Source organism: Panthera leo, chromosome A2 (genome assembly GCF_018350215.1).
Source record: "Panthera leo isolate Ple1 chromosome A2, P.leo_Ple1_pat1.1, whole genome shotgun sequence".
Lineage (NCBI taxonomy): Eukaryota > Metazoa > Chordata > Mammalia > Carnivora > Felidae > Panthera > Panthera leo.
Genome location: NC_056680.1, coordinates 81,346,930 through 81,373,352, shown reverse-complemented (window position 1 = coordinate 81,373,352; position 26,423 = coordinate 81,346,930). Strand labels below are relative to the sequence as shown.

The 26,423-nt window shown below is 35.2% G+C and overlaps 1 protein-coding gene across 3 annotated transcripts in view; it reads right to left on the bottom strand.

Moving 5' to 3' along the window:
• PHTF2 (putative homeodomain transcription factor 2) overlaps positions 1-26,423 on the bottom strand; it is a 126,457-nt gene that overhangs the window by 11,355 nt on the left and 88,679 nt on the right. For all 3 annotated transcript variants that reach the window (XM_042916397.1, XM_042916414.1, XM_042916406.1), the window contains exons 8-13: positions 18,835-19,021; positions 16,919-17,074; positions 10,883-11,101; positions 4,311-4,439; positions 2,379-2,651; positions 2,018-2,149 (exon numbers count right to left, since the gene is read on the bottom strand). In XM_042916397.1, the coding sequence (XP_042772331.1) occupies positions 2,018-2,149; positions 2,379-2,651; positions 4,311-4,439; positions 10,883-11,101; positions 16,919-17,074; positions 18,835-19,021 (1,096 nt within the window). The remainder of the gene's footprint in view (positions 1-2,017; positions 2,150-2,378; positions 2,652-4,310; positions 4,440-10,882; positions 11,102-16,918; positions 17,075-18,834; positions 19,022-26,423) is intronic.

The window sequence follows — 26,423 nt, the reverse complement described above, 5'->3', positions numbered from 1 at the left end:
TAAGAATCACATAATGAAGGGCACCTGGGTGGCTCAGTCGGTTAAGCATCCGACTTCGGCTCAGGTCATGATCTCACAGTCTGTGAGTTCAAGCCCCGTGTTGAGCTCTGTGCTGACAGCTCAGAGCCTGGAGCCTGATTCAGAATCTGTGTCTCCCTCTCTCTCTGCCACTCCCCTGCTCATGCTCTGTCTCTCTCTGTCTCAAAAATAAATAAAAACATTCAAAAAAAATTTTTTTAAAGAATCATATAATGAAATCTAAATTTTAAAAAGATCTCTGGTGGCAGACTGAGGAATGTATTGGAAGGAGGAAACCTGAATGGAGGGAGGCCAGTTAACAGGCATCTACAGTAGCCCAAAGCAGATGATTGAAGGTTTCATTCAGGTTGCAGACCTGGAAACAAAGAAGTAAATGGATCCAAGATATATTTTGGAAGTAGAAAGGGTGGAAAATGGTGATGAGTTGGATGTTGGAAATGCAAGAGAGGGAAGTAATAAATACCAAGGATAATTCCTAGGTCTGGGGCTACAGATTTTCCTCGCTAAATTTTAAGCTCCGAAAGGTAAGGCCTTGCATGTCATCAGTAGTGGATGTTAAGTGGTTAGCATTAAATACATGTTTATTGAATGAAACAAACAATGTACAAAAGAATACAACATCTACTTATATAACAGATTGATAATGAGGACGAATTACAGATGGCTTCTCACTAAGCCACGTAACAAAGATCATATTCATCCCTCCACATAACAAAAAATTCACAGTGAGCAAAAATAATCCATGCCAATTTTTAGCATTTCCCCATGGAGACTAACAAATTAAATCAATGAACAGAACAATGAATTTTTTAAATAGAAGGGTAGACAATAGTGCAAACTTTTTTCCACTTCTTTCATTGTTACTTCAAAATAAAAAGCATTAAAGATCTAGGTATATCAGAGGGTTTCTGATCTTCTGGCCAGCTTTATTTAAGGCCTGATTACTCCATGCATAATGAAAATCACTGCATCTTAACGTAGCAAAGAAATAATCCTCAGAAGAAGTGCTTTCCTAAACTTAATTCAGAAGTTTCCCATTTCCCTCCTGAGTTTTTATATCTTACTGCCATAATTAGGAAAGTTATTTTAAAAGATTAAGGGAAAAGAACAGCATGAAGAGAATGGCTTAGAACTGCAAGCTAATATTTTTAAATAGTAATAGGCCACTTCAGTGAGGATACTCACTGATTAGTTTTTTAAATTCTTTTTTAAGCAGTGGGCTCCCTCTGCTGGCTTCTGATAACCATTCTAGGTACGAATAAAATCTTTAAGCTTCTGAATGAGTAGAAGTTGGTGAGATTTATGAAAAAAAGATTAATGTCAAGTCTAAAAAACAAAACCTATGAATAAACAAACAAAAAGCAGAATCAGACCTATAAATACAAAGAACAAACTGATGATTGCCAGAGGGAAGGGGGTGAGCGGATAGGCAAAATGGGCAAAGTGGAGTAGGAGGTACAGGCTTCCAGTTATGGAATGAGTAAGTCGCAGGAATAAAAGGCACAGGTTAGGGAATATAATCAATGGTATTGTATCAGTGCTGTAAGGTGACAGACGGTAGCTACATGTAGTGGTAAGCATAGCATAGCATAGCACACAGAGGTGAATGACTATGTTGTACACCTGAAACTAATGTAACACTGTGTGTCAACTATGCTTCGATTAAAAAAAATTAAAAATTAAAATTAAAAAAATTAAAAAATTAAAAATAAAATATAAATCTTGACAATCTGATCTTGAATGATCTACATAAAAATGTATGCAAGCCTTTCAGACCTCAGGTGTTTTATCTAAAGAACCAGTTAAACATTTATTTTCAATTTCTGAATATGGATTGAAAAGAACACTAAGTATGACCACGCAGCAGCATGTTGAGTACACAGGTGACTATACATTTAGACATATATCCATATTGAAAAAAGAGAAACTCTGAGAGGAAGGCAGCATGTTAAGAGTACTTTTATCACTACCATTCTACCTTAAGATAGGACCGGAGAGATAGCCACATTTTTATATTCTGTACTTTCTTCAACCGGAAATGAGGAACCTCAGATTTTCGAGCCCTCCTTGCAGATGTTAAATGTCCAAACAGTTTTGCAAAAAGTAATCGCTAAAAACAGATTAGGATAGGATTAATTTTCAAGTAGATTACCATAGAAAAACAAAAATCAACAAAATATGGCTTGTTATAGGATTGTATTTGCTTAAGTACTACAAAAACAAAACAGGAAAATAATTAGCGGGTCAAAATAATTTAATGAAATACTAAAATACTTCAGAAATTATCTATTATGAAAAGGATAAAATATTCTCTATTCAAAATTCTATATTATACTCACCTGTTTGTAAGTTCTTTCTGCTACACAGAGCAAAAAAAAGAAAATCCACACAAGAGACACACGAACCACGAAACTTATTATAACCATAGAAAGAACTATGACATCTTCATTAGAACCAAATGCAATCACATAAAGTTCTGAAGCAGAGTGTGTTGTGAGTTGTTCCAAGTCTGTAGCTTGGGAGAGTCGGAAAACAAATGGAGTTAAACCCAGGATTAGAGAGATTGCATTTCCAAAAATCTGGTATCCTATTCCTGGTATATGGCTGTTCACCTATATTGAGAGAGAGAGAGAGAGAGAGAGAGACAGAAAGAAACCCAACTGTACATAAATTTTATCTACAGTAAAATGAATTCTATTAGGCATTATTTTATTTATAGCGGTATAAAATCATTTTGTTAAAATATATGAGTTTTAATACACAAATAATGAAATTTAAATTGACTCAAAGTTTCAGAGCATATTACAGGTAGATTGTAAGTCATTATATGTTCAGTTTTTAAAAACATTTCATTATCAGATTTCTAATTCACTAAGTAGATGCAAAAGGATGAACTATTTTGGTCTTACCTAGGTCTGGGGAAAAAATTCTATAGATCTCACTATTTCAAAAGTTAGAAATATTCACAAATACTTCCATATTAAAAAGAATGAGATCTCATATCCACTTAAGCTCAGTACATAAAAAGAAAAATCTAGAATTACACTTATTTGATAAATTTGCAATCTGTGTTTTCCTTCAAAGAGCTCAGTATACAAATGGGTATCTCCTTATACTTTAAAACCATTTTAAAAGAAAATGTGTTAGAGGGGGGAAAATTAAATAAAAAAGGGGAAAAAGGGAGAATTATGAAAAAGGAAACTGCAAATGAAATAATGGGAAATATAAGACTGGTAGGACTGGGAGGGATCTAGCTAACTTTCTATCATCATATTATACATTCTGGAAACAACCTGCTAGTTCACAGACAGCTAAGGTATGGAGCACCAACTAGATCCACATCTCCAGAGATTCCTTAGGAGTATGTCATAGGATGGAAATCAATTTCTAGAGCAGTTACTTTAATTTCTGTCCTCCGTAAAGTATGCATAATAGTTCTTACATAATGAACAATGCACGGAAATTTAGAAGTGTAAGTAAAATTGGGGTGCCTGGGTGGCTCAGTCGATTAAGCTTCTGACTTCGGCTCAGGTCATGATCTCACGCTCTTGAGTTTGAGCCCGGAGTCTGGCTCTGTGCTGACAGTTCAGAGCATGGAGCCTGCTTCAGATTCTGTGTCTCCTCTCTCTGCCCCTCCCTCGCTCACACTGTCTCTCTGTCTCTCAAAAATAAATAAACATTTTAAAAAATTTAAAAAAAAGTCCAAGTTAAATCATGCCTAGTTGCCCAAGAGGAATCAGATAAAATTTAATAAGTAGTAATGATTTCATAAAAGACACAATTTCATAACTGAAATTAAAACCCATAGTATTTGTACTCTACCTCCTGAAACTACTCAAAACCTGTTACCTCTAGCTGCATTTACTTCTATATATTTAAGTGGGCAAGCAAGTATCAATATAAATATTCTATTTTGATTTTTTTAAATAATAAATGAAGCAGGAGGGAGGACACAGGAAAATAAGCCTTCATCAACACTTGTGTATGTCTAGCACAATTTGATCCATGAAAAGCAAAAGAAAGAATAACATAAAAGAAGAAAATTTTAAATTGCATCATCTGTTCTTAGTCAGAAGAACTGAAACACTAAAGCATGACAGTGGTTTGGTGACAAATCACTGTATAAATCACAGACAGGACCAAATACAAATACTTTTTTTTCATGTTGAAGAAACGAGATAAGTTGTAAACATAACATCCTAGTAATTATTTATTATATTAATAATTGCTGTCTTATTCCTGAACTAAAAGAATAATATTTAAGCACTCACTCTGTTCATTATCATTCCACTGATTTCAAGCACAGACATGTCTGCTTTCTTGCAGTCATTGCCTTCCCATACTATAGCACTTATTTTCTCTAATCCCGGGTGGGAATTATGGAGCCAGGGCAAATGACTCTATAAAAAATAAACAGAAATTGGTGAATACATTTGTCACATTTCATAAATAAAACGTGTGTATATATATAAAATACACTAAAAAACAAATTGGTGAATGCATTTATCATATTTTATAAAACAGAACATATGTATGTCTGAACACGGGTATACCTGTATGTACATACACCCAATTTCAAAGACACTAAAATTCTATCTTAACATTAATTAGCATATACATTGAACAGATGGCATAAAAATTACAGTTATAAAAATGTGTACATTAAGAACTTCCTCTAATAGGTGTTAGGCAAGCTACTATTCAAAAATCCTCTAAAATGTGTCAGCAAAAGCCCTTAGTTGTCAATTGTCTACATAGCTACTAATATAGTAGTGTTCAAAAACAAATGGATATCAAATTGTTCATATTACTGACTCTCCAACTTACGGTTGTTCAATACAAAGCACATGACAGCTAAGATTTAAACCTCTCTGAAATACTAAACAGTGATACAATCTCATCCTGGAAGAGACTCTTCCGCATGCCCTTACCCTCATTATTTAATTTAGTTACTTTTCTGTATTTTAATCTAGCATTTCCCCAAAGGATTAACTTTTTTTTGTTCCTTTGAGTATATATTGCAAATGGAAGCACATGATACTAAAAGTACTCTCTCAATGTTTCAAGAAATAGAAAAAGGCAAAAAAAAAAAAAAAAGAAAAAAAAGAAAAATTGAAAGCCTTAATACAAAGGATCAGATGCTTAAGTTTGTTTTTTTTGTTTGTTTTAGATAATTAAAATAATAAAACTTTGGGGTGCCTAGCTGGCTCAGTCAGAAGATGTGCCTCTTGATATTGCGGTTGTGAGTATGAGCCCCACATTAGCTGTAGAGATTACTTAAAAATAAAATCTTTAGGGGCGCCTGGGTGGCTCAGTCGGTTAAGTGTCTGACTTCGGCTCAGGTCATGATCTCATGGTTCGTGGGTTTGAGTCCCGTGTTGGGCTCTGCACTGACAGCTTGAAGCCTGGAGCCTGCTTCAGATTCTATGTCTCCCTCTCTCTCAAAAACAGATAAAACATTAAAAAATTTTTTAAATAAAATCTTTAAATAAATAAATAAATAAATAAATAAATAAATAAATAAAACTTCAAAATAGGATGTTGGGGATTAAAGACAGCAACAAAATTCAACACTAATCTTTACCTTATCAGATATTCATGAGAAGTTAAAACATTAAAAGATTAGACCCAAAATGGCATGAATTTACATTACAGTATTACTAACTTATTTTTATAACATATTTCATTAAAATAACTTCTAACAATGAGTAGAAGAATCTACTATAGTTATAGTTATTCTCTGAAGAACAGAAATGTGATTAAAATATGGTAAAGGTAAGTTTTTTGAAAACTTAAGGAATTGTTTTCCTGTAGGGAGAATAAAATTGCATTGATTTGTTTTGATTAAAGATATAAAATAGTCATTAATAATACGTAAGAAAACAGATATGGGAAGTTATTATCATTCTGAGTCGAACATTAATTTTCTGCATGTAAAGCTATATATACCAGGTTTACTATAAGCAAAATAAAAATTGATGAATAATTACAGGCAAACCGTAATGCCACTAGCCATATTATTAGCAAAGTTCTTTTACATTTAGTTTACTTGACTATGAAGAAGTTTTCTCTAAAAATTTATCTTTTCCAAAGATATGGTATTTTAATATACACTAACCATCATAGTATATATTTCATTATTGGAGAGCCTTCAAAACTGTTAAGACACTAGTTATTACTATCCACTTAATTCCACAAATGAAAATTCCACAAAATATTCTAACTAGGATAAAAGTTATTTGTACCGAAATATGTATCAAACTTTCCACGGAAATTTAATCATTATGAAACAACATGGGCTCAAAGGCTAGGAAGAAGAGCTAGAAGCTGAATGCAGAGTGTAAAGCCTGGAGAGACAAGATTTCAACCACTGATTTACAGGCTTCTAATCTTTTTAAACTCTCAGTCTGTTAACAGTGAATTAAAGCCTTCCCAATTACATGAAGCAAGGCATATCAAGGTCTATCTAGGACAGAAATAGGAATTCAAGAAGTTCACCCTCCAAAAGTATTCATTTTGCCCAGTCACCTTTGCAGTTACTTTACTTAGCATTTGATATCATCTTCCTATTTCTAGAAAGCCAACAGGTAGGAGAAAGAGAGCAACTAGAAACTGGTGAATTTAAAAAGACTTAACTGGAAAAAAAAAAAAAAAAAAAAAGAAAGAAAAACCCAACCCAACCCTGTATCTGTGTGTGTGAAATATATTCTGAAACCACAGTCTTGTTGCAACATGTGCTGTCTACAGTGTATGAAGAGCAGCATTACATGAAATGCTTTTTCAGAAAGGCTCAAGGAAAACTGAATAATTCCATTTCATAATTTTATCATATAGGTTCTTCTTGGTATATTTTTCAGACTAAAATCTGGATCCTCATTCAAAATCTCAACTGCTTTGTTTCATGTTCATTCAAAACTGCCTGAAAACATTAACACTTAATTGGTTCCATGTTTTATTTCAAGTAAATTCACCATGACAACCGCTTTACTGCAGTTTCTACCTGTGGGAACTGTACCCATTAAAATCTGGCTTCACCTACAGCAAAATGAATTTCACTTGAATATGGCCTCATACTTTATTATATACTCAGCCACGACTGGGGGAGAGAAGTTTTCTGCTGTAGAAATGTTTCAGTTACTATTTCCAAAGAAAATAAAACAAACAATAAAACAGAACTACAGATTTGGTGACATCCTGCCTAGAACACACAGATTCAGATGCTCATTGTTTCTTCGTAAGGAGGTATTTTTCAGTTTTTATGGTGGGCAGAAAACGGTCCTCCAAACCCAATAAACCCAATACAGATCTTAGTCTAATAAGAAAAAACTGGTAGCTTTTCATTAAAGGGAGCTAATTTCCATTACATGGCTACTATTAAAACTGAAGATATGAGCTCATTTTTTAGAAGCCTGAGAATAAGAAATGTGTGTAAAATCAAGTCTTTAATCCGCAAGCAAAACCAATGTTAAGTCTGTGATACTGTAATTAATATGCAGAGTAGAACATTAAAAATCGTACCAAAAAGGAGCAGAGTAGTGGGATAGATTTAGGGCCAACTAATTCTGTACAGCATCCTTTAAAAACAATTTGGAATGCTTTGAAAAACCTGTATTTCCTTTCATTCATTTACTCAATTTTTGTTAAACACCTACTAAGTACCAAGCACTGTGTGATACAACTATGAGCAAAAGAACACACAGTCCCTGTTTCTATGCCTCTGATGGTGTCACTGGGAAAATAGCTCACAGGCATTTTCCTAAACTTCAATTTCAGCTCTCTGCCCAGTGACTTAGATGAATATCCAGGTGACTCATCCAACAACCTGTTCTCATGGATTGTTTCTTATTTTTTGCTTCTTAAATTCCAAGGACCTTCAGCTACTCCCATGGCCATAGTCTGGGCCTTGGACTGAATTGCTCGACTTCTCATCTTACCAGGTCTCACAAACCTTCAATTCTAAAACACTTCTGAACACACCTATCCTTCAGTCTATCCCCTTCTTGGTTTCATTTTCTTCTCTATCTAACATTGTTTGGACTCTTAGCATTTCCATTATTTCATGGTCTCTCCTGTTCCTTGAATAACAACTATTTACTGAGCACCTACATTGTATGACTTTGGGTGTGTTATTTAATTCTGAGCCTCAATTTTCTCATCTATGAAATGAATATATAACCATATATATAAAAGATACACTACACTGTTGTAGGTTGTGAAAATTATATGACATAATGCTTCTAGATTACTATGCACAGTGCCTGGCATGTAGTGAATGCTTTTTAAATGTTTGCTTTATTGATTACCACAACTGTATTTCAGAGACTATCACACAACTGTGTGGATTGAGCAATCACAAATTCATGGTTTCAGATTCCATCTGGACCCTCAACAATATGGCAGTGTGACTCTTAATGTGTTCATTGGCTTGAATACATGCACAAACAAACTCTCTTCACTTTTCACAAATGATAACTATGAGCCGTCACCACCAATCCTATCATCTCACTTGTTGTTAACAGACCTCCTGGCCTCCTGCACTACATTAGGCAATAATCCTTTCATCATCTTACTAATTTTTCTCTGTGCACTTACTCCTCCTCCTATTTCAGCAGAAGATGTGATCCCCTTCCTATCAAAGGCAAAACTTCCTAATTATGGTTCCCCTCTAGAATCCTAAGAAATCTCATTCAACAACTTCTTCTCCTGTATCTCTTCAGTCCTTCCCTCCTGGGTTTCCCCTATGTACACAGGTGCTCAAATATCTCACATTTTGGGGGGGGGGGGGGGGGAGAGAGGGGGGTGGAGTCAAAACATTCCCTCAATTCTATTTCTCCATCTTTTAACAATGTTTATGGCTTAATTTGTAGCCCAAAGTTTTAAATTTTAGGATATTTGAATTATTGATTGCCTCATTTTGGTATTTGAATGTGTTTCTTGTGTTCTTCTTTAAAAAATTCTTCTCTTACCAAAAGTAACAAAGATTTTTCTCCTATATTTTCTTGTAAACATTTTAAGGTTTTGTTTCTTCACATTTAGGAACTATCTGGAATATATTTTTGTATATGAATAATCATTTGATCTATAACTATATACTGAAGAGTTCATTCTTCTCCCAATGGTTGTAATGCCACTTACGTCATATATTAGAGACCCATGTAACATGCACTACTTCAGGGTTTTTTATTCTGTCCCATTGGTCTATTTGTTTATACACTGTCTTGGTCTGCTTGGGCTGATATAAGAAAATACCACAGAATTTCTATGGCTTAGAAACAATAGAAGTCTATTTCTCACAGTTCTGGAGGCTCGAAGTCCAAGATCAAGGTGCTGGCAGTTTTGGTGTCTGATGAGATCCCACTTCCTGGCTCAGAGACTGCCTTCTTTTTGCTGTAACCTCATAATGGTAGAAGGGGCAAGGGAGCTCTCTGGGGTCTCTTTCATAGGGCACTCTACATATTCATGAGGGCTCCACCCATATAACCTAATCACCTCCTAAAGGCCCTATCTCCAAATACCATCACCTTGGGCTTTAGGTTTCACCAAAGGAACTGGTGAGTGGAAGGGGGAGGGCATAAACATTCAGTCTATAGCAGACGCCCATAGCATACTATCTTTATTACTGTATGTACTTTCTAAGTAAGTTTTTATATCTGGCAGGGAAAGTCTCCCTGTTGTTCTTCAAAACTGCTTCAGTTATTCTTGACATTTTGCTCTTCAATGTGGACTTTAAATCAGTCTAAGTTCAACCAGACAGGCAAACAAACATAACTGGTGTAATTTTGATAGAAAAAGCAGTGATAATGGACATCTCTGAGTGTTTCTGCCTTTAATAGAAACACTTCTAAAATCTCATCATTATAGGTTTTTAGAAGCTATAGCTCTTTGATAGCTACCTTTTAGTGGATTAAGGAAGTTCCCTTCTACCTCTAATTTTCTAAGAGTTTAGTTGTTGGTTTTATTTTTAGGATTTGATGAAAAGTTAAATAAGAGAAAGAAGAGGAAGAGTGAAAATTTTAAATAACCACCGTGTTTCTGGACTGGTGAGTGGATGGATGGATCTCACTAAGATTTTGAGTCCCAGAAGAAAAACAGATTTATAAGGGAAGATGGGGTGTTTGGTTAAATTTGAGATACTGGTGGAACATTCAAAAGAAGATATGCTATAGAGGTGTGCTGTCCAATATGGTACCCTATTCACATGTGGCTATTCAGTACTTGAAGTGGCTAGTCTAAATAAGTTGTGCCTGTCAGGGCTTACAATAGATTTTGAAGACTTAGTATAAAAAAAGCAAAATATTTCATTAGTATTTTTCACATTGGTTGTAAGTTGAAGTGAAAATATTTTGAATAAACTGGGCTAAGTAAAACATATTAAAATTAATTTCACCTTTTTAAACATTTTAAATGAGGCTACCTGAAAATTTAAAATTACATATGTGATTCTCATTATATGGGCTCTTAGGAGATATAAATCTGGTACTGAGATATAGATTTGTGAATTATAACCTTATAGGTGGAGTTAAGGCCATGAGTGCTGGTCTGACCATGAAGTATGCTGAGGGAGAAAAGGACTAATGCATCTAAAACACAATTTGACTTACAAAACTCCATTTACCAACAACCTCTCAGTAGCAACATCAGAGACACAACCATAATATAAATACTGAGATTCTATGTTCCAATGAAGCCAGACCACAGCTCACATAAAAAGGAAAAAAAAAAAAAAATCACAGGAATATTACTTTAATTGAATGTAAGCTTTTTCTTTACCTCTATAAAATTTGTACATACATTCAAAAGAGCTGGACTGAGAGCCCCAAATAACCCAATGCTGTAAACTAACCTGATGAAAAGGGTCGTCTCTATATTCTTTTTTCACACTTGGATTAATTTGAGGATTTTCCATATCTGTCTCACTGGTACAAGATGACCGGCACTCTGCACAGTGTAACAAGTCTTCCCATAATACATCTTCTGTTTCAGATTCTGGCCTTGTACTCTCAGAATCCTGTCTGGAACTTGAACAGCGAGAGCTGCAACTAGTACCCGATTTAGGGGCATCCTGAAATCAAGATATTCTTTGACATTAATACAATTTATGTACCCTTTCCAAATCAAAGGATTCTATCAGAACCATACTTTGCTACTTTTTGCTGCAATGACAAGTACACTGTCAAATGACAGTGAAATAGCAAAACATTAAAGATATATATTAGTGTTTAAGGAGTAACAGAATTTTTTTATTATCAAAAATCTATTTGATTTCACATCTCAGCTCAAGTGTTATTTTGCATGCAAAGGTTGTGCTTGTTTTCTCTTAAATTTTTATACAAAGTTCAGAATTCAGGCAAGCAGAGACCAGCCTAAGTTCATATGAACTGTATAGTCAATGAATATTAACCAACTTTAACCGATGTGTTTAACGTATTTTGAGTATTAAGAGTATTTTCTTACTCTCATTTTTTTTTTTAGCAACAGTGGATCTCATATACCTACTGTTTTTGTTTTTCAAACAGAAGTTCAAGAAACTGATGTAAAACTGGTAAATAATCTATACCAGGAAGATAACTGCCAACTCATGTTTTTGAGGTCATCTATGGTACAAAAGTGAAACCTAAAAGGTACAAGTTACATAATTTCTAATCAATTTACTTCTTTTCCTAGGAATTGTTATTGTATAAAATAAATATTCTGAGTAAAAGTTTGATTTAATAATTGAAAACAGAGTGCCTGAGTAGCTCAGTTGGTTAAGCATCTGACTCTTGGTTTTGGCTCCAGTCATGACCTTATGGTTTGTGAGATGGAGCCCCACATTGGGCTCTGCACTGACAGCACGAAGCCTGCTTGGGATTTTTTCTCTTCCTCTCTCTCTGCCCCTCTCCTGCTCACATTCTCTCTCTCTCAAAATAAATAAGCTTAAAAAATAATTCAAAATAACTTTTACTGAATAAAGAATGGTAATCCTTACAGCCAAGTATGCTGAAATTTTCACATTTATTTTTAGCTATCCTATGTCGTCACTAAGACTGTCAATTTAACCTCTAAAATGTTTTATGTGTATCTCTTTCTCCTTCTCATGCTATCACCAGCTTTTATCATCTACACTTTGTTTGCTATAAAGAGGCTCCTAACTGACCCCTATCTGAAAGGCCTTCCCCACTTTCCAGATTAATCTTCCAAAAGTGCAGCTTTTTTCCATTCCTCTGACCAAAGTCCTTCTGTGACTTCACACTGCTCTCCTGGATAAAGTTCAAATTCCTTCACCAGCATGATTGTCTTCAAATGTGCTATTCTTTGGACTTTGGTTCTCCACTTGTCCCTACCACAACCTTCTCCTCCAGTGACAAGGGGCTACTCCCCAGCCCCTAAACCTGTTTGTTCTTTGCCACTCTAGTCTCTAATTATGTTCCTACCTTGTATCCTACTCTCCTTTACAACCTACTCAACCAAGCGTCTGGAAAATGCCATCTGTATCCCTTTCTAGGTGGCTTACCTTGTTTCTGACCCTTAGTTTAGTCTTCTACGAAGGGGGAATAAAACCACCTATCTTAATTAAAGAGACACTGAAAATTAAATGAGCACTGTAGCTTTTAAGACAAACCAGGTACAAAGCAGGGGCTCCACAAATGTTAGTTCTGGAGCCTTCTAATTTTTTTTTAACGTTTATTGATTTTTAGACAGAGAGAGACAGAGCATGAACAGGGGTGGGTCAGAGACAGAGGGAGGGAGACACAGAATATGAAACAGGCTCCAGGCTCTGAGCTGTCAGCACAGAGCCTGATGCGGGGCTCGAACCCACGAACTGTGAGATCATGACCTGAGCCGAAGTTGGATGCTTAACCGACTGAGCCACCCAGGCGCCCCTGGAGCCTTCTATTTAGAGTGATCCCTTTGTCCCTGAAGTGAGGTATTATTATTTATTTTCACGACAATAAATTTTACATTCCTATTCAGCATCTATAATATTGTCTGTTATTAAATGTTCATGTACTTCATATGCTCAAATAAGTCATAACTCTCAATTATACTGTAAGTCAATGAAAGACAAAAACCATTTTTTTGCCACCCTCACCACAAGTTAAAAAAATATCTTGAATGAATGAGACAGGTTATTGATAATTAATTTACTGATATTAGAATGGAGCACCATGAAAACACATTTAGTGTGCTGATTACGGATTTGTGGGAGAATTATATGTTTGAAGGAGAAGTAAAAGTGTTTTGAAAGAGTTGAGCAGGAAAGTAAGTAAAGAAATCAAAATAAAAAAATACAGAAAGAAAAAAGGTAAAAATCAGTCTGCTTTGTCTTATAAAAAGCACTCCAAAAATATATGATTCACTAATGCCAACCAGAATACTTGAAGCATAAGCAGTTTTCATTACAACTGTTTTCATTAGCTAGCAAGGCACAGAATGCATTAGGAAACCAGTAATGGCTAGTTTAAATTTTTTGATAAAACTAGCTAATTATCTATCATTAATTTCTTTTTTTTTTTTTTTTTTTTTTTTTTTTAATTTATTTTTGGGACAGAGAGAGACCGAGCATGAACGGGGGAGGGGCAGAGAGAGAGGGAGACACAGAATCGGAAACAGGCTCCAGGCTCCGAGCCATCAGCCCAGAGCCTGACGCGGGGCTCGAACTCACGGACCGCGAGATCGTGACCTGGCTGAAGTCGGACGCTTAACCGACTGCGCCACCCAGGCGCCCCAACTATCATTAATTTCTGATGTAGATTTGCTAATCAGATACAGAAATGAGTAACAGGATTAAAGCCCTGATGATTATTTAACTGAAACTAATGGGTGATTTTAGGGATAAGAAAATATCTCTAATTCTTTACAGATGCATTTTGCCAAATACTGATTAATAAGTGGGCTACTTTACAAATGTAAAATCTAAAAATTATGGTCTATAACTGATTACATGCCAAACAGAATTTTGCCTGCAATATTTAGGTGATTAATGGCCACTTTGGATTCCACTACAAATTGCTGAATAAGGGCTAAAAATTAGAAATTTCTGAATTGAAGAAAGCAGCTCAAGTTAATAGCTCATTTAATTTGGTTTGCTCTGCTCATTTTAAATCATTTTAGACATTTAGCTAAAACTGAGTATATAATCAAATTAAGGGGAGAAAAAATATTTATTTGAAAGGAATAAGAATTTATAACATAAATGCTTTGTGCCAGGTAATTGTGCAAATCTTATTTAATCCTAACAATCCAATGAGGCTTGTCTCTCTCCACTGTACAAATGCAGAAACTGAGACTCAGAGAAGTTAAATAACTTTTCCAAAGTCACTTAAATATTCTGAGTCCAAGCCCACAGTTTCTTTATTATGACTGCCATCAAAACTGAAACCTAATTTTCAATAGGGAATAAAAACTGAAAGGTATTTGTAGAGTTAAACAAAGCAGGATGGGGCAGGCAACTGGGCAAATGCCTAAAAGAAGGTATCAATTCCACAGGACATCCCCTATGCCAGATAATCAAGTAACTCTACCACCATCTTCCCAACAGGAGACTAGAAGAAGACAACCAGATATACATAGTGGATAGTAGAAAAAGGCAAAAAACTGGGGCAGAAGTGGGGATGGGAGAGTTGAGGGGTGGGAGGAAAGAAGGTTAAGTGAAAGTCTACATATTGAATGACAAGACCACCTCATTCCCAATCTCCTTGATGCCAAACATTACGGCAGCCTAATATAATATCTACCACCCAAACCACCAAAGATTGGATGATTCTTCCTGAAAAACTAAAATCCCCTAAAAAGTGTATCTATAGATATTGACATTCGAGAGCCTTATAACAAATGGCTGTATCCCTAACCACTCATTTTATAGTGAAGACCACCAGTTCCACCCAAGCACAAAGTGCTTCCCAAAATGATTCCTTTGTGCCTCAACCTGAAAGAAAAAAATATCACCAGTAATTTGAAAAGAACAGAATAATATATACATAAAGAAGTAAAACAATATTACAACACTATGGCTATCTGTCTCAATTTTACTTATTCAAAGGAGGTTTCATTTTGCTTTTTTTTTTTTTTAATGTTTGTTTGTTTTTAAGAGAGAGAGAGAGAGAAAAAGAGTGCAAATGGGGGAGGTGCAGAGAGAGCAGGAGACAAAGAATCCAAAGCAGGCTCCAGGCTCTGAGCTGTCAGCACAGAGCCAGATGCAGGGCTCAAACTCGCAAGCCGTGAGATCATGACCTGAGCCAAAATCAGATGCTTAACCAACTGAGCCACCCAGGCGCCCTTGTTTTGCTTTTTTAAAATACCTTGTGAGATTGATTTGAGAGTCAAAATTTTCTTGAACTGAAATGTAGTTTTTAAAGAGATTTTTTTTTAAGTGTTTATTTAATTTTGAGAGAGAGAGAGAGACTGAGCCCAAGCAGAAGAGGGGCAAAGAGAGAGGGAGACAGAGGATCTGAAGCTGGCTCCATGCTAACAGCAGAGTCCAATGCTGAGCTCAAATTCATGAACTGCAAGATCATGACCTGAGCCAAAGTCAGACGCTCAACCGACTGAGCCATCCCAGTGCCCCTGAAATGCAGTTTTTAAAATATGTTCTAGTCTAAAGCTCCTCACTTTACAGATAAAGAATCTGAAGACAAGATTTTATTTTTAGGTAATCTTTTACATCATTAAAAAAAGATTGAAAACAATCAATGCCGATTTGCTACTTATCAGCCTTATTTAACCTGAAACCTGGAAGATTTTAAGCAACATATTTATTTAAAAGTTAAGATCAGTAGAATATTGGTCTGCCCTTCAAGAATCTCAATAGTTCAAAATATAGCTGCAAATCAAGAAGAGCAAAGATTATGGGGTAAAAAAAGTACCTCCAAAGCCAAATAATTTATTCTCTTAGAGAGTGGAGACTTCTTTCTATAAGAGGTCCTGAAATCCCTTCTAGTACCAACTGACTTCTAACGATACCTAGTGTAACACTGAGAAATTAACGAGACTGAATTTCACAAGTATATCAGATGATCCAGGTGAACAGGCAATGAGCAGACACACTGGCATTAGTGTCTGCCTAATGGCAGCCACTGAGAGAAGAAACATAGCCACAGTTACCAGCAAGATTAAACAGAGCTACAACCACAGAGAAGAATGTACAAAGAAGTAACTCTTCTAAGCTTAAAACAATCAAGGTATTCACACTCACAGCAAGCATAATGTATGATTTTTCAAAAGTATAGCCCTAAATCATCCAGGAAAAAATTCTAGTATAGTCTCAAAAGAGGAGAAGGCAATGTTTATCAAAAAGTGACATAAGTGACATCTGCCTTGAAGTCAGGTAATGAAATTTTCTGTCCTTAGAATAAAAACTAAAAATACAATTGAATGAAATTCTTTTTCTATTTAAATAGTTTCAAGAGATGTGAAAAAGCTGGAAAAGGGTTTAGAGAAAACCAAATATTAATAAAGAAAGAATCAAAGAAGAAAAAATAATTGAATTTTATACTATAGGAAACTCAATAACTAGTAATAATAACATGAAAGTCACTTGGAATGATAACTCTACTACAATCAAGAAGCTATAAAGCCTTTCATACTGTGAAAAAGACTAACACAGGCGTTCACAGATTCTCTCTCTCTAGGATGGTTGTCTTTAAAAGCAAACAATGAACTGAATGTATGAGAGTCTTTGGATAAAATGCACAAAACGAGAACAAATGTGTAGCTATCTATCATGTGTGGAATACACAAATCCAAAACTGCTACTCTATAAACCCAGGTCATATAACAAGGTATTCATACTGATGGGATATATTTATTTCAGTAATTTTATTCAATTATTGAAAAGAAGCTGTAAATTAGTAACATATAAGTAAGTATGTATACATATACATAAGGACAAAGTATATACCTCATTAGGGTAATGTTTCTTATAATGGTGTGATTTTCTGTTTCGAAGAATGTTCTCAGAAGTCCTGTCCACATGACGGCGTAACGGATATCCTGTTTCAGGGCCTTCTTCACTGGAGACTTCATCAGAAACATTTGTTATTGTCCTTTGAGTATCCTAAGTTGAGAGTACAGGAAGAGACTTATTGGTAATTTATGACTGAATTTGTTACTTTAAAACTGTAAGAGTTTAAATTATACATACATACACATATGTCTTCAAAAACCTAAAAGTGATTGATTAGTATTACCTGATTTTCTTTAAAAATGTCTTAAGTTAGTGACTATACTGTTATTTCAATTTTAAGAGTAATTCAACAGCTATTTGTCAAATACTGTCCTATAAAATTTCTGCTCACAAAAGGATGAGAAATAGATTCGAAAATTAAGAAATATAAAATAGGATAAAAGAAGAACAGAGACCATTTATTTAAGAGGAACTGAGAAAACCGAGATGAACTTATTATACTATTTCTACAAACCCAAAATGCGGTCAGTTATAAGCCCATTACTGGTTTAATAATGGCTTATGAGGCAGGGGGAAGTGAATGGCAGTTGTATGTATGTGCATATCAGACAGACAACGTTATGTCCATACCAATTTGTAAGAGACATCCAGAGTTTGGAAATTCTGAAACTGGGAGACTCCAGAGCTTTAGTTTTGATTTTCTCAATAAACTCATATAACTTTAGTAGGTAATACACAGCTAAAAATGTGTTTGAAAGCGGTAGGACTAAAAACTTATCTGGTGAATGATGATAGTGATGTGAAGCTCACAGTATTAAAGAGCTAAATGCTTCCAAAATCTAAAATCAGAGTAAGGGACTCTATTTCACTGCACCCCATGGTATTTACTGTATGCTACTGGTACTGAAAATACATGTATTGTCAAGTGGTAACACATATTTCACTCAAACCTAAAGAAGCAACATAAATGTTCATGCTCACATTCTATATGTAACAGAAGCAAACATCTTTTAATTTGGCCATACTGTTTTATTGTAACAGTTTTTTAAAGAAAAAATTACTTAACAAAAAAACCTGAAAGAAACAAAGAGATATATAATATTACGATAGGCTTTGTTACAATAAATGCTGGATTTCTTTATTATTTTGGAAAAGTAAACAAACAATTGCTATCCTTAACAAATGTCATCAATAAGAATTTTTTTTCAAATTAAAAACAAAACAAAACGAAACAAAACAAAACAGAACAAATGTGCTGACACCAAAGGTAATGAAATGAAAAACAGGTAATATTTTCTTATGGAGAACATGGATGGAAAGCCACATTCCTAGTTCAGTTTCTAAAATAATTTAAATGTTCCATTTAAAACAAATTCTCACACACACAGAGAAACGAGGAAAGAGAAGGTAGGTTTAACAAACATCAGTTATAAATTATAAAGTGCTTTAACATTTAAAATTTTTTTTAATGTTTTTTAATTTATTTTTGAGACAGAGACAGAACATGAGCAGGGGAGGGGCAGAGAGAGAGGGAGACACAGAATCTGAAACAGGCTCCAGGCTCTGAGCTGCCAGCACAGAGCCCAACGTGCGGCTCGAACTCACGGACTGTGAGATCATGACCTGAGCTGAAGTCAGACGCCCAACCGACTGAGCCACCGAGGCAACCCCAAGTGCTTTAACATTTTGGAAAAATTGGAGCCATCAATCAATTCAGAAGGCACCAAGTTACACTAGCAATCAAATTTAATCAAGTAACTTTATTTTCAGCTTTATCAGTGTGATTTGTAAAGGCTACAGAATAAATTCTGGAAAAAATACATACTTCAAAGGTGATTCCGATGTCTAAGTCACTTTCCATCAGCTGATAAAAGATCACACAAACAAACAATTTTAAAAATCACACTTACTTTGCTGGAAATGTTCCTCAGTGTTCCTGTGTGCCACGTTGTCTCTTCTGGTCCAACAGTTTCACACTGAGGTTCATGGCTTTGTATTCCCTCCTCACTGCTTTTAACAGTTTTTTTCCCTTCAAGGGATACATAGCCATTGTCAGTCTCAGTTGATTTATCAATTGAATTCTTCGCTTTCTTTGATCTAAAAAGAAGAAATTGCAGAAGCATGTTATGTAGACCTAGCTTATTTTCATGGGTTAGATAGAAATTATGCTCTGTTAAAAATTAAATCTGGTAGTTATTTTTCAGAATTTTAATGGCTATCTTATTTTTTACAATAAATAATTTAGAAATAGAATACCTATCATAAAAAGTAAGTCAATAATTGTCAATCAATGTCCTAATTTAGCTTACTTGATTGGTTTTGAGGTCTTAACAAATATCAATTCTAAGAGACATGCCCTAACTTATCAAATGATTCTTGATTAAAATCACTTGGTCTTTATGAAAAATCTATGATCAAAACTTTGCCCTTTTTATTACAGTTAATAATATATTTTAAATTTTTGTTTAAAAACTGTTTCTAAGGGTGCTTGGGTGGTTCAGTTAGTTAAGTGTTGACTCTTGATTTCAGCTCAGGTCATGATCTCAGGGTTGTGAGATCGAGCCCCAAGTTGGGCTTTGCACCGACAGCACGGAGACTGCTTAGGATTCTCTCTCTCCTTCTCTCTCTGCCCCTCCCCAACTTGTGAGTGCATGTGCTCTCTCTCAAAAAATAAATTTAAAAACAAAAAACAAAAAAACTGTTTCTATAATTATTAGATTAAATTGTGACTGGTGGTTTATCTTGGTTTTAATACTTTTGCTTACCCCAATACTTTACTATTAGTATATATAAATAAATATCTCTGATAAATTCATTGTAGTATACAAAGGAGCCATATAACCTTTTGTAGCATAAAAATATGTTAAGAAAGGGAAAACTTTATAATACAAGTTTCTGGGCACCTGGGTGGCTCAGTCAGTTAAGCATCTGACTTCGGCTCAGGTCATGATCTTGCAGTTCACAAGTTAGAGCCCTGCATCGGGCTCTGTGCTGACAGCTCAGAGCCTGGAGCCTGTTTCAGATTCTGTGTCTTCTTCTCTCTCTCTGCCCCTGCCTCTGCTCTCTTTCTCTCTCTCTCAAAAGTAAATAAACATTTAAAAAAATTAGAAAGAAATATAAATAATGGAAGAAGTAGACATGAACAACGCAAAGAAAATAAAGAAGTAACCTCTTTCACCCACTAGAAATACTCTGGAAAAAATATTAGCATCATGTAGCCATTAATTACCTAAAAGGCTACCACTGAAATTCTTCACTTATAGGAATTTAATTATTTTCAATACATAAAATACAACATGTAAAATAATAAACAAGACTTTTTGATTAACAGGCCAATGCTTGAGGAGTCTTTTTCAGAGACTCTCAGAGACTACAGAGGGTGAAAGAATAGCTATCCAAAAGAAATAGCAGAAATACAGTGGAAGTCCCACACAAAATTAAAATGTGCTCAATGCAGATTAAGCCTAAATTATTAAGCCTGTATTATTAAAAAGCAATTGCATTTAACTTTATTTAAATAAATCCCCTTGAATTTTCTGCAGAGTATCAGACTTGCAGGAAAAAAAAAATTATATTGCTTTTTTAAAGGCCAAAAAACAAAATTTTTTAAAAATGCACACAAAAAACATATCTTTAATACTATAGTTAACTCAGTCGTATTGGAATCTTTTAGAACTTTGTAGGACCTTAGAACTCACCTATTCTAAATGCTCATTTTGGAAACAATGGATCAGAGATATAAAGAGATCTAAGTAATCTAAGTAACTTATATAAGGTGACAGAACTAGTTAGAGGCAAAGCCAGCATTAGAATACAGACCTTCTGACTATGAAGGTAACTATATTCTCCACACTACCTCCAAGTGCCTCCTCGTGGGGAAATTGCCTGATGGGATTTCTTAACACACTCATCAAAGCCTAAAAAGCTTTTGTTTTATACAAACAGGCCTCTCTTCTTCCTGATCTTCTCCTGCAAGGTTACTAAATGGTACAGACCACACTTCCCATAAGCTTCGCAGATGTCTGATGCCTTCTAGTCATTCAGAACACATCTCCATAGAGTTGCAAGACTCAGAAGCCCAATCTCCTGACCCTTTTCTTTCTATATGACCCTAAGAGATGGAGAGACCAAGGGAATGAACCATTGAACAAAGATCACTTAAGAGTTACAGAGGGAAGGAGGAAAATGGATTAAAGTAGAGAGGAGAAAGGGCAAAACAGAAGATAAAAGATGCAGAGAAAATGTGTGACCCTCTCTGCCTCAGAAATAAAGTGATAAAATCATCAGTTATTAATTGTTCCCTTCACATCTCTCCCTTAAACATTGCGCAACATGTGGATATAGAAAAAGACCTAGGGAAATAAAGTCTTGATATTTCAAAAATGTGAGAATTGAAAAGCTAGACCAGTGTGCTGGAAAGGGATCTATGAAGGTTCTTAGAAATTACACTGGGGTGGAAAAACGGGGAAAAGGAGATGAATGGGATGAAAGAAGACTGGAAAATTGGTAGAACTATTAATCAGACAGGATATGCAAGAGGAGAAATTTATCTTAGAAGATGGAAATGATGGCCCTCAAGGGCCTAGGAACATCCTTAGAAAGATCACTAGGCAGTTGAAAACACAGGCCTGGAGGCCTATAGTCAAAGTAGAAAAAATAGCTGAAAACCTGCAGAGTGAACCAGAACCCTAAAGGGCAAAAAGATAAAGGCCTAGGGAAAAGGGCTTTGAATCAGTAGTAACTGCTGCCTCTGGGATTTTTCTGAGGGGAATGTACTCTTGGTGGAGGGGAGGATGGAAGTACTAGCAGTAACCCATTCCACATACCTTTCTGCTATCTCCCTTCCTCTCTTCTTTATCTCTACTTCCAATCTTCTCTGGGTTGTTTCTTTCCCCACTATCTCCTCAAAGTACATGGAACACCCTCAGGAGACATCAACAGTAAGTTACTAAGCTATAGCAGCTTTCTGATGTTTCTCACAAACTAAATGCAGAGAAGTTGCAAACCAAGCTGAAAGGACAAAGAAAATAGCAAATATAAGTACCACCCTCAGAGTTTACAAAGTAGCTCAAAATACAAACAGGCAGCTTGGCAGTGGCTGGTAGTAAGGGCTCTTGCTTGAGAAGTGCTGCAGTGGGGCAGCAGGGCAGACCGGTGGCAGCCAATAATAGCACCCCATTCAAGGACAATTCTGGGGCAAGGTGTCAGGTGTAGCCCAATGGGGTTTTGGGAATGGGCTACAAATGGAGACTAACTGAATAAATAAGTATACTGAGGACAATGGGAATCAGATTTTTCAGTGATAGAGAAGGAACATGTGAATATAAAGAAAAGATAAACTTTGAGGTACCATATTTGAATTGGAGCTATCATTGCAAAGTCATGGTTTATAATACATCTAAATATAGAAATAAAAGTAGAGGGATACACACACACACACACACACACACACACACACACACACACACCACTTTCCAGCTCTGCCCACTAAGAAGGTCTGGGAGTTTTAACACCACAACAGCAATGAGCACTTTTAGAACTCAGATCTTGCTTTCTATATACCACCCTCCTCGAAGAAATGGATGACTCCAGGGCTGAGACAGAGGAAGTACAAGCCGAACCTAAAACATTTTGTTGTTCTAGAAAGTAAGAAAGTGATCAAGGAATGATAGGGAAATATGAAAAAGACAAACTGCTCAAAGGGGCTCCACTGGCCAAATTTAGGCCAATCTGATCATCAAAATGAATAATGACATTAACCAATTGAATAAAATGAAAATCTAGGAATAAATAAGGGAAAGCTTATCCTTAAAGCAGAATGTCAACTAATAAATGCAGAAGAAATGACAGAGAAAGAAAAATCACCATTCGGCAACCACCATAATTCAGGCAATAATCATCAAATAGATGCTAAAACTAGAAGGTGAAGGTGGGATGAGAAAGAAGTTATTTTTATAATCTTCATGTGTCTCCACACAGGAGATTTGTTGATTATAAATGGAAAAGTAAATATACAATGGAGAAATCTGGTAGATATTATATTAAGTGATTAACATCAATATCAGCAGTAAAGGAACAAATTTACTTTGTTTTCCATCTGATAGGATGAAATAAGAACTAAGTATCACTTCTCTGATATTCCTGCCAAAAATGCATAACTTGGGTTTAATCATGAAGAAACATCACACTACTAACTCAGTATTATGCTGCTAAATGTTAAACAACCAGCTCTACAGTCCTTGTTTGTAGTGTTTCCTGATTTCCATGGTGTAAGTAATCCCACCATGGCCAGTTTCAAGTACCAACCAACTGATAATGCTGACCTTGGAGTTAGGAAAAGATACACATATTTGGCACTCACAAGTCATTTGGAGTCAGATCCCAACCAGAGGCAAAACCTAAATTAAGTGACTTTGTACAAAATGACTTCCTTGTAAGTCTTCAGAAACGTTAAAAACGTGAAAGTTGAGGAAAGACTGATGTCTGTTCCAGACTGAAGGAGACTAGAGAGACATGACCCAGATTAGAGCTTCTGCGGGAAGGAACAAAGCTATTAACAGAGACCATCAGAATTTAAATGGGGTCTCTGGGTGAAAGATATATGGGAGTTCTTTGTGCTGTTCTCTCAACTCTTCTAGAAGTTTGAAATTGTTTCAAAATAAAATTACATCTTTTAAAAAGTACAAGCTGATTTGTACCCTGATTAGGGTATTCTTGGTTTGAGCATCACAAAAATGCGGAAAGGAAAGAGAGAGTAGGAAAGCTAAATTCCAATTAATGGAGGTAAAGAGGGTCAAAAACTGGCTGCTCCAGGTGATGTTTAGTTCCACCACTGACTGCTGTGTCGTTCATAGTGCCATTAAGAGCTGAAAGTAAGAACCTCAGAGAATAATATTAGTTTCTCAAAAGGAACACAGGTTACCAAGACTCAGATGCTTTATTACCACATTCCATTGTTTTAGGGAGTAAAGATACTAGAGAAAGGGAGTAGGACTGAGAGATATATTTAAAATACTAATATTGTAAAATTCTACTTAGACTAATTTTTAAAGGGATGGGTACTTCATTCAAGTCAACTTTAAAATATGTACAAAAATAAGAGTAAGTGAATAGCATTTTGATTTTAAAACAAACATATGTATCTAAATCATCGTTCTCTACCAAAAATAAAACACACAGTACAAAAAAAGCTGGTATTAGGAATTAAAGTACTGTAGTATAGAAAGAAATGGTACTTTTTTCATATTATCCACAAAAAAAATCTACCTTTTGACAGCTACATTTAATGCATATAATACACTAACTTGGTAAAAACCAGAGTTAACAATTTTTTTCTTAGATCAACCCAAATACCATGAGTCACAGGCATGTGGGCAATGAGGTTAGCAGTGCGGTGAAAACAGGAGACATACTAGGCCATACTGCTCTTAGTTATTTCTGTGATAGAAACAGTATTTCATGCGTTGGATTTTGAACAAAAAGCATTTGCAAAGAAACAATGTGCAATTCCACTGCCATGGTCAAGGCTTACCATGTTTTATAACTTTATAGTTAATTTTGTAACTAGCCTACTACATTAATCTTTGAATGGCATGACCTGTGTAGAATTGTTTTAAAAGTCTTATGCTTGACAAGTCAAGAAGGATAACTCTATGTCAAAAATACTCTGAGGAGGAAATGACTTTCAAAATGTAAGCAGTATAATTAGCTTAGTTCCTTTGTGAGATGAATGATGATTTTGGTCTTGTCTGAAAAAATGCAAATAAATGTACAGCCTATGCCATAAATAAATCATGAAAATGGTTGCGTTTTTCAACACTGAAAACTTTAACCAAAAATGTAACACAACTTTTAAAGAATTTACTAGCTTATGAAATTTCAGATCTACTGTACCAAACATGAAAACCAGTGTGTTTCTATTTGAAAAACCTCATCAGGTAATCATAACATTCATGGTACTCTGTACTGCTATAGGGAAAAAAAAAGTTGGAAATGTTTGTTGGTGCTCTTGAAAACATTTAGAGGTATATAAATAGACCCAACTGAAGATTATCCTTCCAGTACTAAAGGATATTCGAGAGATGTTCCTATGGGGAAAGTTAACAGTAGCAAATAACTCTTATTCTAGAACATGGTATGAAATTTCTAGTCCTGCTGTCATTTCTACAAGGTTAAGAATCCAGAGGGAAAGGAAGCTAGAGAGACAGAATGCATAAAATCTCAGACATTAGAAAATGACACAGAAGCCTACATATTACCTCTACTGTGTGCACAACTATGCATATACCTTCATGATATGCTAACATAGCCCTTCAAAGACTTTTGGGCCCCTGTTTCCCTAGGTATCCTTTGTAACATGCAAATTTGAGAGGTGTGTACCAAATTATGTATTATGTACCAGGTTTATGTATGGTACCTGTAATTTTTCTAGGACTACTCCAAAACAGAGTGGCTCTAGCAGAGCTTAATGAGTTAATCTGTGACCTAAGATATAGAAAAAATTTTTTAACATTTATTCACTTTTTGAGAGAGAGGGAGAGACAGAGCAAGAGCAGGGGAGGGGAAGAGAGAAAGGGAGACACAGAATCCAAAGCAGGCTCCAGGCTCTGAGCTTACAGCACAGAGCCCGACGTAGGGCTTGAATTCACGAACTGCGAGATCATGACCTGAGCCGAAGTTGAACACTTAACTGACTGAGCCACCCAGGCGCCCTTGGCCTAAGATATTTTTGAAAAATCTGTGATATACTGATATTTACATGGTCTTCATCCTTGTCTGTGGAAGACACGCTTCACCCAGTTCATAGCTTAAATGACTTAAATTAAAAATAAAATTTTAATCCTTATACCAAAAATTTATGGTGGGACTGCATACCACTTTAATTCATTATGCAGTATACTACATTATGTGAAAAAAATCAATTTATTAAATCTTTAGGTGTTAAAAATAGTCAATATGGAGGTCAGCCATCTGAATTAACGTATAACCAGTTTTACTCTGGCATCTGTCTCTCATCCACCAAGTCAATTTATATTGACTGTTTTTCAGTGATATTGTGATAGTAAATTAAAGGACAGGTAAGAAACCTTAGTATCTGAATTCTGAAGAAGGTATTATGCTGAAGAGATATACTAGCTAGATGTAATTCTTCCTATTCAATATTCTTACTAAAACTTATAATTATGCTAATTTATGACTATAATTCTTTGAAATTAAAGTACTAAATACTTAGGAAGTATAGTTGATTTCTACATCTTTTTAAATTGCTACTTTCGTTGGCTTTGTTTTCTTAGGTTCATGGAATCCTTTTACAATAATTCCTAATTTTTTTTCAAATGAGAAATATTATGCCTTATCTAAAAAATTGTTTTATCCTGAAAATGAAATGTACTTAGAAATGATAAATAGGGCCTTCCCAACTTACAAATTCAGGATATAAAAATAAACAGTAGTTTTCATCCTAACATCTACAAAACCAACAGACACTCTACATGAAGCT